This window comes from Patiria miniata, unplaced genomic scaffold (assembly GCF_015706575.1).
Source record: "Patiria miniata isolate m_02_andy unplaced genomic scaffold, ASM1570657v1 HiC_scaffold_4, whole genome shotgun sequence".
Classification (NCBI taxonomy): domain Eukaryota; kingdom Metazoa; phylum Echinodermata; class Asteroidea; order Valvatida; family Asterinidae; genus Patiria; species Patiria miniata.
Window position 1 is genome coordinate 3483768 of NW_024037071.1, and position 15656 is coordinate 3499423.

At 43.4% G+C, this 15656-nt stretch overlaps 2 protein-coding genes across 2 annotated transcripts; one reads left to right on the forward strand and one right to left on the reverse strand.

Annotated features, from left to right (window-relative positions):
- Positions 1 to 1941: 1941 nt before the first annotated feature.
- Positions 1942 to 5701, reverse strand: LOC119740060 (metabotropic glutamate receptor 4-like). The gene is made up of 2 exons (XM_038215260.1): positions 3650 to 5701; positions 1942 to 2442 (listed from the first exon to the last, which is right to left on the reverse strand). The coding sequence occupies exons 1-2, from the start codon at positions 5699 to 5701 to the stop codon at positions 1942 to 1944; spliced, it is 2553 nt and encodes an 850-aa protein (XP_038071188.1).
- Positions 5702 to 11638: 5937 nt separating this feature from the next.
- Positions 11639 to 15656, forward strand: LOC119740147 (cholecystokinin receptor-like). The gene is made up of 3 exons (XM_038215356.1): positions 11639 to 11989; positions 13110 to 13175; positions 13787 to 15656. Exon 3 carries the CDS (start codon positions 13875 to 13877, stop codon positions 15051 to 15053), a length of 1179 nt encoding a protein of 392 aa, XP_038071284.1. The 5' UTR covers positions 11639 to 11989; positions 13110 to 13175; positions 13787 to 13874; the 3' UTR covers positions 15054 to 15656.

Consider the following 15656-nt stretch of genomic DNA (forward strand, 5'->3'; position numbering starts at 1 on the left):
TTTCTTCTTCATAGAAATACATTAAAAATAGTGTACCCTCCCCCCCCCCCTGCTCTGACACCCAAAAGAAATTGTGACATTTATACTGGTAATAGTATCCGCTTGTGCACAAAATTTGGTCAGAGCCAGCTGGGTTAGGGGGGTATTTGTACACTATTCTGTAATATAGTGTTGATGATTGTCGGATTTGAACAGCGCCCCCATAATGAAAGTATGGTACGAGCCCCCCCCCCCCCCCCCCCCCCCACCTATTTATTTTACGGAGGCCCCGTCCAGAAAAACACAACTGTCTACATTTCAGCTTTGACTTGCTGACGACCCCCCCCCCCCTGCAAAAATTCCTGGATCCGCCCCTGGACGCCCGCCTTATTTAGGGAGATAAGGCGGTGTGAACTGATGGGACCAATTGGGTTGAAATGGAATGGGATGATTATTTTAAACATGAACTTTGATTGGCTAGATCTCAAACCATTTCAATCGAACTAGTTCATTCCCCGTGAAGTTTTGTCAAACCAGACGCCATGGTGACCGGCCGTTTTAGCCGATTTTCGGCTAACTTTGACAGATTTTTTTTTTAAAAACGAGTTTGATAGAAAATTTGACAGAATGGATTTTTTTGTCAGATTTCTGGCAGAATTCCGCAAAAATGGTTATTTGACAGAAAAACAACAAATTTGAACAAAAAATGGTATATTTGTTTAAGAAAGCTTCAATCGTTTCAAACAAACCCTTGCATAAAGGGACAGGTTGGCTGGTCTAGGTGCTGAGGTTCAGTGGGAAACGGACGAAGTCGTGGCCGGATCCGTGTTTTGCCGTAAATTTACGCGATAATTTCACAACATCTTTATGAGACTTAGATTGTTTATAATGTAATTTGAACCTTAATTAAGGCAAAAGTACCAATCTGCATGTGATTTTCAGTGTTTATAGAGTATTTCGAGTAATTCTGGGGAATTTGGCAGATTTTTGATAAATCTGACAGATTTTTGATGTGCATTTAGCAGAATTTGGCTCTGGCCTTACGGTCACCCTGCCAGACGCTTATCTGACATTTCGGAGCATGGCGCGCAGTGCATCTTATCCTAAGGTCATTGTTTCATCCGTTCTTTGTCAGCATTTCAGTTTACTTAGCAGATAAGTCAACCATTAGTTCGACCACGTGATCTTTAGAGTTGGACTTGATTACTTATCGAACCTCTCTCGGTGCGGAACTACTTTTAGATATAGCTGATACGTAAACAGCAGTTTATTCTTTTGTTTTTCATTGTAGTAGACGTAATAAGCTATATGCCTTTTTATGCCTATAACAATGAAACAAATGTGCATATCAGCTCTCATTATTTGTAGTTAACTGTCATGCCAGATGATATGGTCCCAGCGTGGCGCAGTGGGATCCTAACTCGAATGTTTCACTTATTAGAGACGATTTTTCAATTTTTAAACGCAGATTTTCAGACAGGGATTTATTAAAACATAAATAGTTTATGCACAGAAAACAACGGTATTATCCTACACTAAATCACAGGCACCCATAACCGTATTACATGTATTTTTATATAATATTTCCTGAATATACGTAGTGTCCTTAGATTAAGGATTCATGGTAACTTTGTACAGACATTAAAGTAATTGCAGTTACTCGGGTGAGAGTTTTAGAAAGGCTTCAATTCAACGAGCTCACAAAATGGCGGTAGATCTGAGCTCTGTAGATCAAAGTTTCATAATTATGCACCCAAGTTCTGACTTTCCACAGCGGACAGTCTATATAGCATTAGTCTCCAGACTTCCTGGTCCACTTTCAAGGGCAGCAAAAATCTTGATGGAAATGCTACGTCGTTGAAAACTTAATATTGGCGGTATTGCCCTAGACCAGCAGAGTCAGTAGCCATGCAACTACCGTTTTGACGTGTTTTTTTCTGCGATCGACAGAGGTACATGTAGTTAAATTTGAACACTTGGACAGATTGTAGTTGTACGTGTGAAAAGTTTTTCTCCTCCACGGCTGAATGTCCGATTCACGGCCCCGTGGTTGCTGTCGTCCCCCAGAGATGCTTGCTGACCCTCTGGTCTCCTGAACCGACAGCTGTACAGCTTGCGCAGGTAAACGAAGACCAAAGTTAAGAAACCGTTGAAGACAAAGGCAAAGGACCACGTGGCGACTTTAAGCAGAGTTTCGCGGGCCGTGACGTAGACTGGCACAGCCACCAGGCACACCAGCACCATGGAGTACACGCTGATTGAGATGAACCGGGACTCGTTGTAGTTGTCTGGTACCTTGCGCGCCTTGAAGGCGAAATAGCAGCACAGCAGGACCAGCACCAGGTTGTAGAAACTACTCACCAAGATGTTGTAAGTGAATGGGCAGTACAGTTCCCATGGAGACCTGGGAGGCACCGAGGGCTTGGTAGGGTTCAACACGCTGGCTACGGTTGATATAATAACCTGTGGAAATTACACGTAAAAAATAACGAAATACTTAAAAACGTTATCGTTGCCAATTTCCTACAAGTATCAGGTCTTTATACGGAATTGCACTTGTACTAGCACGAATGCACAAGAGGAAACAAAATGTGTCAATTCGAGGAAAGCGGGAGGAGGGGGCGTGGAATCCACCCACAGTTGTGAAAGAGCTGGAAATTTCTATCCGAAGTTCCCTCCTCTGTGAAGTTAACATCACTTGACGCCATCCCCCGTGAAGATCCTGATTCAGCGGGGGAAATGTAACATAGATTTGTTCTTGAGAATTTACGGAGTAGAGGGAGGCACAAGGAGACTTTTGAGACGCTTGGTGGCAGCAAACACATCGGCCCTTTCCGATTGCTTACGTCATTTTGGACATGCGTACATTAACTTAAACGTGACGTGTACAATTGAAAAGGACCGTTGTGTTTGCTGCAATCAAACGTCTCAAAAGTCTCCCATCGTTATCAAACAAATCAGTATTTCCTCTTAAATGCGTTAATGGTAAAATCTTGTTATACGGCCGTGACATCGTCAAACAATTAACCCACGTGTGTAAATATTGAGACCCGTTCCGTGATTGTCGTTTCATTTTGATCCGAACACGATCGCACCGTTGTATGACGGTAGGGGGCTTTGATTTGCGGCACGATGCACTGGTAAAATCGAGAGCATCTCCCAGCGTGCGTGCCACGGGCACACGCTCGGTCACGTTTTGTCGTCGGAGATTGAGTGGTACAAAGTTGGGATAAAAACAAGTTGTACAATGCAAAATTAAGTCTTGAATGTGCATGGCGTGATATAGTGGATGGTTACTCACGATAATACTTCCCCCAACGCAAACATCTTTAATGGTTTATATTCATCTGCAGCAATCTGCCGTTCTATTTGTTCAGGAATATGTTTCACATGTGCGTAATATTGGTATCACACGTCTAGGCCTAACCACATATATTTGAAATACATACAAATGCTGCTAACTCCTTACTGACTGGGTTGACATCAAATTATATGACCGTAAATTAATACACAAATAAAAATAGTTAGATTGCCTGATGTTTCGATCTGGCATGATCTTTTAGAATGTCTCCCTCACTCAAACCGTTCATGAGTCCTCACTCATACCAATGACATTTCACAATCTCAACCAAAAATCAATATTGTCAAGATGACACAGGGTCCAATTTACCTGAATGGCTATCAAGATCAGGGCCAGAGCTAGCTGGTATCTGGGTGAGATCAATCGGGGCTTCTTGAGGGTCTTCTGACCGGCTTCAAAGACGCGATAGATGCGGTTTGCCTTCAAGAACGACGTGGCAAACAGCATCGTGATGGAGCAGGACATCATGACTTCGGACACCGTGCAGGAGACCACGGTAGGAGTAGCGTACAGCGGGAAGGTGGTGGAGAAAGTTAGCGTGACGCCCAGGATGTTGACTACCGACAACTCACGGCTACAGGCCTTGATGAGCACGTGGTCCCAGTAATAGAGAAGCCCAGCAACGGTCACAGCGACTAGGATCAAACCTAGCACGGCGAGGATGACGGTGGTGAGAACTATCGGATGTTCCCAGTTGACACCACGAGGGATGATATCCACACAGACAGTTCGGTTCTCGCTGGGAGTCTGGCGTTCGGGACAGGTCAAGCATTCGGTGCCGTTGACGATCTGTTCCCAGAGACACGGGGTGCACCCCATGCAGCACTTGGAGGGCAGACCCACGGGGATGTATCCCGGACCGCAGTGCTCGGCACAGACCGAGCTGGGAGGCCCGTCCCAACCGTCTTCCCACTTCAGTTTGGAACGGTCAAGAGTCAGGCGTTCGTGTCTCTCGTAGATAGTGGTATCCCATTCTCCTATGTCAACCTGCGCGTACCCCTTGTTGCGATACTGAATCTGCTTGAGGAGGTAACGGCCCGTCGGCTCTCCGTCCGCGTCGAATCTAAAATGTCCCATGCCAACATCAAAGCTGACATTGTGCAGAAAATCCATCAGAATGCTCCTGTCGATCAGGCAGTCGCTCGACCCTTGGCAATTGGTATTCACGTAGGCGTCCAGGGCGTAGGCAAACGCGTAGACGCAGTGGACGATAGCCACATCGTTCCCCTCAGCGTTGACTGGACACTGGCTCAGGTTCGTACAGCCAGGGTGAGAATCCCACCACTCCTGCATCCACGGGCTGACCTCCGTGAAACGCGAATCCTTCGATGAGATGTAGTCGTGGAGACCAGGAACGTCTGCCTTGTAAAGACGCACCATGATGCTTCCAGCAACTACTGGGGCAAGCACCGGGTGGCTGGTTAGGTATGCATGCGGCCAAGCATCTGTACCGATCCAAATGATTCGCCTGTCTATGTTTGATTCTCTTACGGCTTCAAGTACTTGCAATACCACGTTAAAATTAGCAAACATGACAATAACGGACAGTTCTTTCAATTCGCGGATTTGACTCACAAGTTCGTCAAGTTGGGCGGCAGAAGGCCGAATCGAAAGGTGATACGAGAATGCGAAACACACACCTCTCGATCCAGCTCGGGTCATCAGCTCCGTGCCTCCATTGATCCCGTATGTATCCATGGAGGATATCAGAGCCGTGTAAATCCAATCGAAGGCAAGCAAGATGTCCAGAATGACCTCGACTTGGTAATTGTCCGGCGGCACGGCTCTCAAGAAGTACGGGAATCGGTTGTGATCTCCAAGCTCTACGCTAGTTCCGTAGATAGACATGACAGGCAGGTGATAGAGAGATCCCACTTTAGCTGCGTAGATGCTTCGCCTGCTATTCGCTGGCCCGACAATCCCAACTATTTGCCCAGTACCGGTGCCGTCGAGCTGCATGCTAAGGTTCCCCGTCACAGGATTCCCTTGTGCAATCTTCAGCGCGCTCCACATCGCCATTTCTTCGTCCAGACAGTCGTCACGGATGTAGAAACCCAGTTTCAAGTCAGGCAACACGTCCGTTCGTCTGTTCACCTGCTGAATAGCGAACAGCATGGTCTCCAACCACATCAAAAACTCTTCAGAGACGTTCTGTGAGCACGTCGCACCCCGAGGTCCCTGGTGGAACGAAAAGAGGCCGCCAAGTATAAAATCCCCCGGCTGGAAGTAATACTCGTCGGTTTCTTTGGATGGAACAAATTCGGGATCGGATACGAAAGTAGCAGCAGCCAAGCGAACACACAACACAGCCCAGATCATTTTTGGACATCTCAGTGATACGTCCGAGTGAGAAACAGACATGTTTGTATGCACTGTGCGCTCGGCGATTTGTCGACGATGCTAACCATCACAGCAAACCTCAATAATGCGTATTCCCATATAAGCGGCAATCATGTCTAAAGTCAAGTGCGCTCTTGTACAGGGCAATATGTTTGTAATCATTAACAACAAAACTAGCAAGTGCGCCTTTTCATGCCGTGATAAGGCTATCGTTCCTCGAGCGGGGGTGTTTGGATTACATATCTCTCGCGATTTAAAAGGGTCTTTTCAATTCATTCTCTTGGAACTATTGGGGTCACATAAATACGAAGCGGGCGAAATTAATCTTTGCAGATAAATCAAGCAAAGTAGCAATAATACAGGAACGTCTGTAGTGTTCGAAAGCCACATATTTCCATTGCGATGTAGTGTAGTGCCATCAGTCAATGGAAAGTGGCGACGTTGAGGACACATTTTTACATTAACAAGTGCTTGGTTACCGGGAAACATCACGGTGGGCCAAGATTGCCTAAACTCTTAGGGTGAGTGGATAGTCACGGGCACGATTAAGTACTCTGCAGTGGTTTTTTAGGGGATGCGGGCGAGCTATCACTCTATATCTGTATTTCTGACTTTTTGTGAGATAAATGCGGTGGAAATGATGGCATGTAAGACGATGGTTTGTCCGGTAGATGATTAACGCCTTCTAATGGAAAGAAGATTGGATGATGTTCAGCATGGGAAACTATGTTATTTTCAAAATGTCACATTATATTAGGCCTAATGATATTTTTTTTAAGACAATGAATTTCCCAGGGAAAAAAAAACAAAGCCCGTAAGGCCCCCCAAAAAAGTCTCCGGTTTCTGGTATGCGCGCGCGTCGCCGTAGCCATGCGCGTCGTCAAAATGAAAAAGTTTTTTTTTTCAATACAAGCTGATGTCTCAAAACCGCCAAACTCACTGGTTTGACTGGAATCCTGCTGCTGCACAATTTTAACGTGTTTTTAGATTGGGTTATGATCGAGAATAAACTTTATGTGGCCTCTCTGGACTCCCATATATTTGCACTAAGTTTAGTCGGGCACCATTTGCAGTCATCAGCCGACATTTGAAGCCAAAAAAAAAAAAAAAACAGGTAAAAAAAAAAAAAAGCCGCGTCGCCCCACCACTTTTGGGGCAAGCTCCATACCAGAAACCGGAGACTTTTTTTTTGGCCTAAGCCTAAAAGTTTCCAAACACGATGAAAAAAATATTGACCAAAGTGGAAAGTGAAGAGAAAAGCCCCAACGTTATAGGCCTTATAGCACTCATTAATCTAAACTTATTTTATGATAATCATAGAAAATTCAATGAAAGCTATTAATAAGTTAATTATTAAATGAGGGCGTTTTACAAACCAGGAGGTAAACATTTTGTTTGTATCAGCACATATATTGTTGCTGGGCAAGTTTGGCACAGCGTCACTCCATTTAGAAGTTTACAAAATGTGGCCAGGGGATTGGGCATTACGGTAGCCCCACTAAAATAAGAGGCTGCTTGAAAACATCTCATTGGAGGCTAGGGATGTAATATGTCTAAAAATACCCTACAACATTATCGCCAAGGCGGCCAGGTCTGATACGCTCATGATCAATGGTTCATTACTACATACCCTTGATGGGAAAAACAACGGTGATCGTTATTTTGTGTCACTGTTTAAACCTGTAACGACTCGGGCTGGCCAAGGCTAACATTCCTACATTTGTGTGCAGTCGCCAGGAAAAACAAACTATGAGAGGACTGGATGAGTTAAACGGATCGCCCGAGAATGTTGAGGTCGACTGAGAATGGCATGTGTTTCAGACTCCATAGCTTCTTAAAGGAATCGACGATGATGAAAAGCAGAAATCGTGGATCCCATTTTGTAGTGGCTTGCAAGTACAGGCGCGTTTTTGGGGAGGACACTTTGCTAGAAGGTACGTGGTTCCAATCCTGTTCAAGGTCCTGTTTGGGAAATTAATTCAAGTTTTTCGTTAATGCAGTTGCAACATGTCGAGTTTGAAAGATGTTAATATCCTGTCCAAATTTGTAGCGTAGACGTTGTTTCATTTATTAAGGGAAAATAGGGCCATTGATATTTGCGGGCCTCACTTATTCGCGTGTCAATTACCATAATAATTATATTACCGCCACCGTAGCATTTTGACGACAACTAGTCGCATCGGCTGGTGATCTGAAATATCCAATGCACTCTCGGCACCGTATATTTTGGGAAACAAACATATCAGTGATAAAACATGCAGTTTTTTGGGCGTAAAATAATATGCTGCACACTGCATCAAAAAGGCTTTGAGATCGGGCGAAAACGTTTGGTATCGACATTTACATCCAATCTCGACAGTTTGTGATCGGTAAGTTTGTCAAAAATTCTTCTAATGAACTAATTGAAATCTGTCGTTTTGTGGCTAGATCAATCGAACATGTTTTTAATGTGTTGGTTGCATAAGTATTTTTTTAGAGAAAAATAAACCCAGACAAACTAAAGTTTCTTCTTTCTACAGTAAAGGACGCTTATTGCAACTTCACAAACTTTTGAGAAAATACTAAGAAACTTAAGTTAAATTTTAATTCTGGGGGGGGACCCCTCCTCTTGTCACGCCACAGTTACTATCGGTTACAGAATTATGAGGCCAATAGACGATGATGGAACGCAAGATCTGGTTTATACATAAACACGCCATGCCCGATTTTTCATTTATTTCCCGGAATGATCACTGTGCCACAGAGAGCAATCCTTCATGGTTTTTAACGACAGCTCTCACACGCACACACACACGCACACAAATGGATATATGCATTTTGTCATGATATTGATGGCTCTCGATTCTACAGAACGGCTATGGACTTTTGTTTGGCGGTGCTATTTTCAAGTACCGGTAACCTAATAGTAACTTATATTAATGCATCAACCGGAAAACTTGTTTTGTCACCATAGATTTTATTTTTGTTATTTATAATTTGTCCCGTTGCCGTTATGGCTCCGTAAACTATCGCAAATGATACCATTTTGGAAGATACTTAAGCGGTGGTATGGGAGGTTACCTATGGGAGACATGTGGAATTAGGGAGTAAATTTTTATATCGCAAATCGGCTAGATCGATTGCCCATGGTCCAATTAGTAAAATTACCGAAATTCGTGGGGGTAGGTTTAAGGGAAATTGGCTTCAGGAAAGTCGGATTATTATTTGGGCACAAGTCTATGGGAATGTCTCTCTAATGGATACCGGGAGTGGGTCATTAGGGAGACTTTCCCATAGACTTGTGCACAAAATGTTTCAAACTTAAATGCGCCCTATACTAACCAAATATTCCCTTGTCCTTTTCCACCGAATTTCGGTATATTTACTATTAGACCACGAGCAACAAATATAGCCTACCTCATTGCGACGGTAAAATGTTGCCTCTAAAGGGGGGCTGTGCCATTAGGGAGACAGTAATGCGTCTCCCTAATGACCGGTGTCTCTCTATTATCGAAGAAATTAAGATAACGTGTCTCCCTATAATGGTACACTTAGTAATATATTACTAACAGAAGTTATTAAAAAACAAGACAAGGCATACCTAGTATTGCTGGTCCCAGAGAGCACAACAGTCCATAAAGGGGATTCAAAATGGCTAAGTATCCACTGGAAGCTTCTCATGCATCGGGTGTATACGCAATTGGACATAGTTTAGCCCAATACGGGGTAACCCTATACAATAGCACTGCCCGGCTCTCTACACAAGGCAACAACCAGGCTTATTCACAAGTGACAGTCAATCAGTCAGGTACAAAGGGGTTACAAGGCTGTAACACTAAACATATTACCCAGACTGACTTATCGAATTACAGCTACACACTATAAACACTCACCCGCGACCTGGAATAGCGAATCGCTAATTAAATCAGGTTTCACAAAAGGCAATGGCAACTGGCAAGTGTTATTAAATTAATCTATACTGTTCGATGTAGCTGGTATAGTGTCCTGTATTGATCTAAGATTTTCCATCCACACGCAGCATTCATGAATAACATACATGCACTTTACGGCGAGTAATCGTGCAGTTATTATAAGATGGAATTTTGCGTCGGGGTGATATAAATCAAATTAGGTTTTGCCCTTCACCGACGTTTTTAAAGAGGTTGTGGAATGCTCGAAAACATTTCCGTCATTTTTTGGGTATATGTAGCCTAAGGTGTGATGAAATAAAAACGACTATTGTTTCTGTCATGAAATGAGTACAAAGGGTACTTTTGAGAGCTATTTTTCAGGTCCTGTTTCGACCCGAACGTGCAATTTGTGTAAAAGTCGTCGTTGTGGGCAGCAAACAAAACACAGTAAATCGTGAGTAATAAACAGGACTCGTTTATGCTACTCTGCATCGGGAGTCCTGTTTATTACGTCACGATTTACTGTGTTTTGTTTGCTGCCCGCAACGACGACTTTTACACAAATTGCACGTTCGGGTCGAAACAGGCATGACAGGACTTGAAAAACAGCTCTTAAAAGTACCTTTTGTACTCATTTTATGACGGAAACAATAGTCGTTTTTATTTCATCACACCTTAGGCTACATAATGTCTTCGAGCATTCCACAACCTCTTTAAACACTGTTTACTCAGTGTGTTACCGTACCGTGTGTGTAATCGTGCAGTTGTCACCTCTATGTTTTACAAGTTCTGTTCATACGTCAAAACCCGGCCCTCTTTCCACAAAATTAAGTTAGATGGTATTCAACGTGGTGTCTTAGCGAACTATTTAGATGATTCCAAGCACATGATGTGGCTTTTCCTGCTTGTATCATCGCCAAATGTTTAGGTATTAGGCTAAGTCCCAAAACATTAAATGTCTTTTCGTTCTCTTACATGGGATAACGGGTTCCTAAACCACACGATTACCATACGGCGGGTGCATAATCGAATAATAATAATGATTAACTGATAATATATGATCGAGGAATAATGACATGAATGATTTGCCGACTGATAACAATGACAACCCTCCTAAACAATTGCAATTTACTGCACCGGCTGTTTCTGTTAAAACTATTTTAGCTTGTTACACAAGGCGGCAAAGGTTACTAAGTGTGACTTTAACCTTGCATGACACAAACTAGGCCAACACGGACCATCCATTATAAGGTAGACGTCATCCAGAACTACAGGCCATCAGCGATGCATGCATCATATCTCCCTCTTTACGCTTTAGACTCAGGAATCCTCTCGCTTCATATAGTGGAACACAGTGACAGATCGATAGACCTACATGCTACATTTCGGCAAGCACTAAACTAATTACGTGTATATTTTTAGTTTGTCGGGAACCAGAAAATGAATCTGTTCGCAATTTATCTCTGGACTGTGCGTAAAAAGCACTTGCAGACAACGACTTTAGAATTTAAATAGATACAAAAATTGAAAATTGAATTGTGAAAAAAATTGGAAATTGAGTAGAGATAAAAATGGAACAAAAAGGTCGAGGCCTCTAAAAATAGACCGATTCCATAAGACTCTTGTCGCGGCTTTTCTTATCTGAAATTTTACGCTTAATAAAGGAGATAAAATTGTAACCAAAAAGTCTGCATGTTCCGTCTTCCGAGCCCAAAGTTGCATCATTTGACGCAAAAGGAAATTATAGAAATTCTAAACGGCCGTTGATCGCATTTCCAATATGTAGTTATTTTGAAGTAGTATTTATATGCCTCATTTCTAAGGAACACCTGATAGAACTTGTGAACGCGTAATTGGAACACGTTATCATATCTCAGGCTAAACCAGTATTGTGTCAAGTCATGGGATTGTATTGTAATCATCCTTTGTTATGTGACCGGATTAACACCATTCGGGGGCAACGGGTTATTGCAGTTATACATTTTATCGCGTACAAGTCGGCTTCTGTTCCCTAAACAAACGATTACATCTACTGATTAATTAAGAATTCATCAACCTTTGGACCGATAAACAGAAACGAAGGACGCAATATTGTTATCGTCTTTACACCGCCAATTGGACACTCAGCCATAATTTTTTATATACTTTGTCTTTGTTACAATCTTCTGTTAGGAAATTTCTTGCCGAAAGATCTAGTTTTGAGGGACTATTTTGGACTCAAAGTTGGCCGAATGACTCCGTAATCATACGGCTGAATGGTTCGTTGATGATTGTGTAACGATCCAGGACTGAGATAAAACGAGCATCAGAACGTAAGAGACTTTATTCAACGCCAGATGGACGCGTTGTACTGTGGTTGGTTCACAGAAAATCCACCTCCGGGACTTTATTGGTCGACGGTGAGTCCATGTTTCTGAAGGTAGGTGACGGGACGAGGAGTCGTGTTCCTGGACGTGTCTGTCGTAACATTACCTGGCATGTTTTTTTTGTAAATGACTGACTGACTGACCGACTCACTGACTGACTTTCACTTGTGACTAGCCTTGTTGTTGACTGGTGAAGAGAGCCGGGCAGTGCTATCGTATAGGAATACCCCCTTATTTGGGCTAAATGCGGCCCACTGTGAACACCGGATGCATGAAAAGACTTCAAGTGAATATTCATTCTGAATCAATTGAATAGACTGTTTGTGCTCTCTGAGACCAGCTTTAACTCGGCTTGTCTTGTCTTGTTGTTCTTTGAAAAGTAGGGTGAGAGTTTGCAACAATATGGAGTGCCCGACCGTACCGTGAGCACTGTTGGAAAATGAATTTTCGGAATTCGTTTCATGTGTATACACACTTGACTCTGGCTATCCTAAAACAGCCGTTGCATAATCCGGCTACCTTCCCCTGTACATAATTCTGAAAGTACTGCCACGCAGGTTTTTTTTTTCTTATCCATCATCTGTGAGTAATTCGGCTGATGTCTTGTGCATGTTATGACACAACTTTTTTAAAATAAAGACATTATGGTAACTGACCATGATCACGCATCCAAACCCCATATTTCCGATCGGAATATAAATGCGCAGATGTATGACCACTCCACGCAGTGCAACAAAAATCTCATAAAATCTGCAGGCCTACAGCAGTGACATATAGTGATTTGAGAGAACGAATACGCGCCGGCTGTGAACAGATGAAACTAGCACATGCATATTATATAAGGATTGTCCGAAATCCAAAATAAACAATTTGAAGTACGGGCTGTGTATAATGTTAATTAAGTAAATGCTTAGAGGATCTTACCTGTACAATGACCCTTTACATGACGTTAAACATGCCCACACAAGAGTCAGTTACGTAACCCTATAATTTTGGCTGGTAGGACATTTATCAATTGAAAACAAATTTGACTTGGATATAAAGATGACAGTATCCTTTTTGTTTTGTCAGAGGAAATATTGAAATAAAGTTTAACATAACAGCCCCGAATGATCGAAGATTTTGGCTCTAACCACAGAAATAATCACAATTTCTGTTTCATTTTTGTTACAGCAATGACGCCCAAATGAGTGTGTGTAACCAAGGTGGACACTTCAACATCGGTGGTGAAAATTGCTGGTAAGTTTCATAAACGTCGTACGAATTTTGTTGCTGCTGTTATTGGTGTCAACGTCATTTCTGCTGTTGGGGTATTTGTTTGTTTGTTTGTTTATTGGGGTGTTTGTTTTGGGGTTTTTTTTTGGGGGGGGTAGTTTGTTTGTTTGTTTGTTTGTTTGTGATTGTGTTGTTCATTTGTTTGTATTTATTTGTTGTGGCTGGTTCTTGTTGGGCTTAATTGTTGTTTCGACAAGCTAGGGCCAAGTTCGCGCAAGGACTATAGTTGACCAATGGTTAACTAACGTTTGCCCGAACTCTGTCTAGTCGACGGTGGTTGACTACGCTAGTCGACTATTTGGAACCAGCCTACTGGGGCTGGTTGCATCGGTGGTAACCAACAGCCGTGCGCATTCATAACGCTAGCAGAGAGCCAGGATCCAGAAGTTTTGCGATGACATTTTGACCAGCGTTTGACTAGAGACGTTCGCACGTTGTTATCAGTGCGCAGGCGTAAGGTACGTCACAAATCAAGTACTAGTCGACTACGGGTCCTTGCCCGAACTTGCCCTAAGTTTGAGCACAAGAAGTCCCTTATATTTCATCCCAAGTGATAAACAAAATTTCATTTTCAGGTTGAAACTGAGCATTTTGGGGGACAAGACGTCGTGTTTGTTCTAGAGACGGCATCTTGAATCGACCTCCTTGCCAACAAAAGACAACATGGATTCCCAGACAACAGAGGGCGCTACTACCGCGATGAATGACCCAACCCCATTCGATGCAATAATGCTAAAGACCGTCTACAGCATCATTGGTCTGCTTGGAATAGTAGGCAACTCACTTGTCATTTACCTGGTGGTCAAGGTTCCGTCTCTCCGATCCGTTACCAATGTACTGATCTGCAACCAGGCTCTGATAGACTTGACGAGCAGCATATTCTTCGTGTGTTTCTATCTCGTTCCTGAGCCACCTCTGCCCGAGTCGACCGCAGCAGCCAGCGTGCTGTGCAAGCTGTGGTTATCCGGCTGGCCACTCTGGGGTTTCTCAGTCAGCTCCACGGTCAACCTCGTACTTCTCACCCTCGAGAGATACTTTGCCATCATGCATCCCATCAAGTACCGGTACAGGTTCTCTATGCGACGCGCCAAGTTCCTGGCCATCATCCCCTGGTTTGTTGGTCCTCTCCACGAGCTGGGATGGGCCCTGGTACAGACAGTGGACTCGGAGGGCCAGTGCGTCCCTTTGTGGCCGTCAGTCATCCTCCAGTGTGTCCTAGGAGTGGTCTTCTTCACCGGTCACTACATGCTTCCTGTCACGCTCATGGTCTACGTCTACACCAAGATCATTTTGAAGCTTCGAAGCGACTGGCGCTCATCTACTACGTCTCCGTCACGAGATGCTCATGCGCCGAACAACAATGCCCCCGCTCTTAATGACCCCCAAAGTTCTGAATATAACAGTGATCGGAGGAACACCACAGACTGTGCGCCCAATTCCCCTGTTCCGAGGCGGAGACACTTCAGCCTCCTTGCTTCCAAAAGTGTGCTCCGCACTCTCCTAATCGTCTCGGCTTCTTACATCGTGTGCTGGGGTCCCAACGAGATCATCTACCTGCTCTTCAACCTGGGTGTCCCGGTGGAGTTCGGCGGTCTGTACCACAACCTCTCCGTCATCTTCGTCTTGTGCAACATGTGTCTGAACCCCATCGTCTACGCCTTCCACTATGAGGAACTCAAGAGGGCGCTCCGGACCACGCTGCCGACGTGTGAAATGAACGGGAAACTGAGAATGAGCTGCTGTAGCGAATGCTGCAAAAAATCTAAAACGTATGAAGTAGAGGGATCGGAACAACAACTGGCAACTGTGACGTTACAAGATGGGGCTATCACAAGACTTTGAAAAAAAAACCCACTATGCATTTAAAAAAAAAAAAATAAGAACGTCATTTCCGTGACAGAACATACAGACTTGACGTTTCATGCAAGTGCACGTAGTTACTGACAACTCAAAATTGACGAGAGGCTTTACTGTTGGTTGGAGTTTGGTTGGGCGCCCTCTATATTTTTTTGAGAGGCCCTAGTCTGGTTCACGTTAATTTCCACAACACTCGTGTCAGACGCAGTTAACTTATGGACAACACCATGCAGCGCCAGCCTTTGCATGCAGTGCATGTTCCCATAATTTAGTTATGCTTCCTCAATGATTTTATGCGCATGCCACTTTTGTTAGATGTTATGTTTTCCTTAACACTTTACAGTTCAAATAGGGGATACAGCAATATTTCTTTGCATTTTTTTCTGTTCACAGTGCACCTTTCGTAACGCACAATATCTTAAATTTTCCCTTTTAAAACACTTAATTCGGTGAATTTGTATGATAAGTATGAGGTGGGTTCATTTTTAATGATTATGTCTTTGAGGTCTTTGAAGTTTTACACACCATTACGAACTGCGAAAAAAAAGCAAAGTTGGATTAAAGTTTTAACAAGTCAATCACAAGAGA

Excerpts from the sequence above, each read along its gene's own strand:
- LOC119740060 (XM_038215260.1), bottom strand. The coding sequence starts at position 5,701 with ATGTCTGTTTCTCACTCGGACGTATCACTGAGATGTCCAAAAATGATC. Across the intron at positions 2,443-3,649 it reads TGATCTTGATAGCCATTCAG|GTTATTATATCAACCGTAGC; the intron begins GTAAATTGGACC and ends TAATTTCCACAG.
- LOC119740147 (XM_038215356.1), top strand. The coding sequence starts at position 13,875 with ATGGATTCCCAGACAACAGAGGGCGCTACTACCGCGATGAATGACCCA.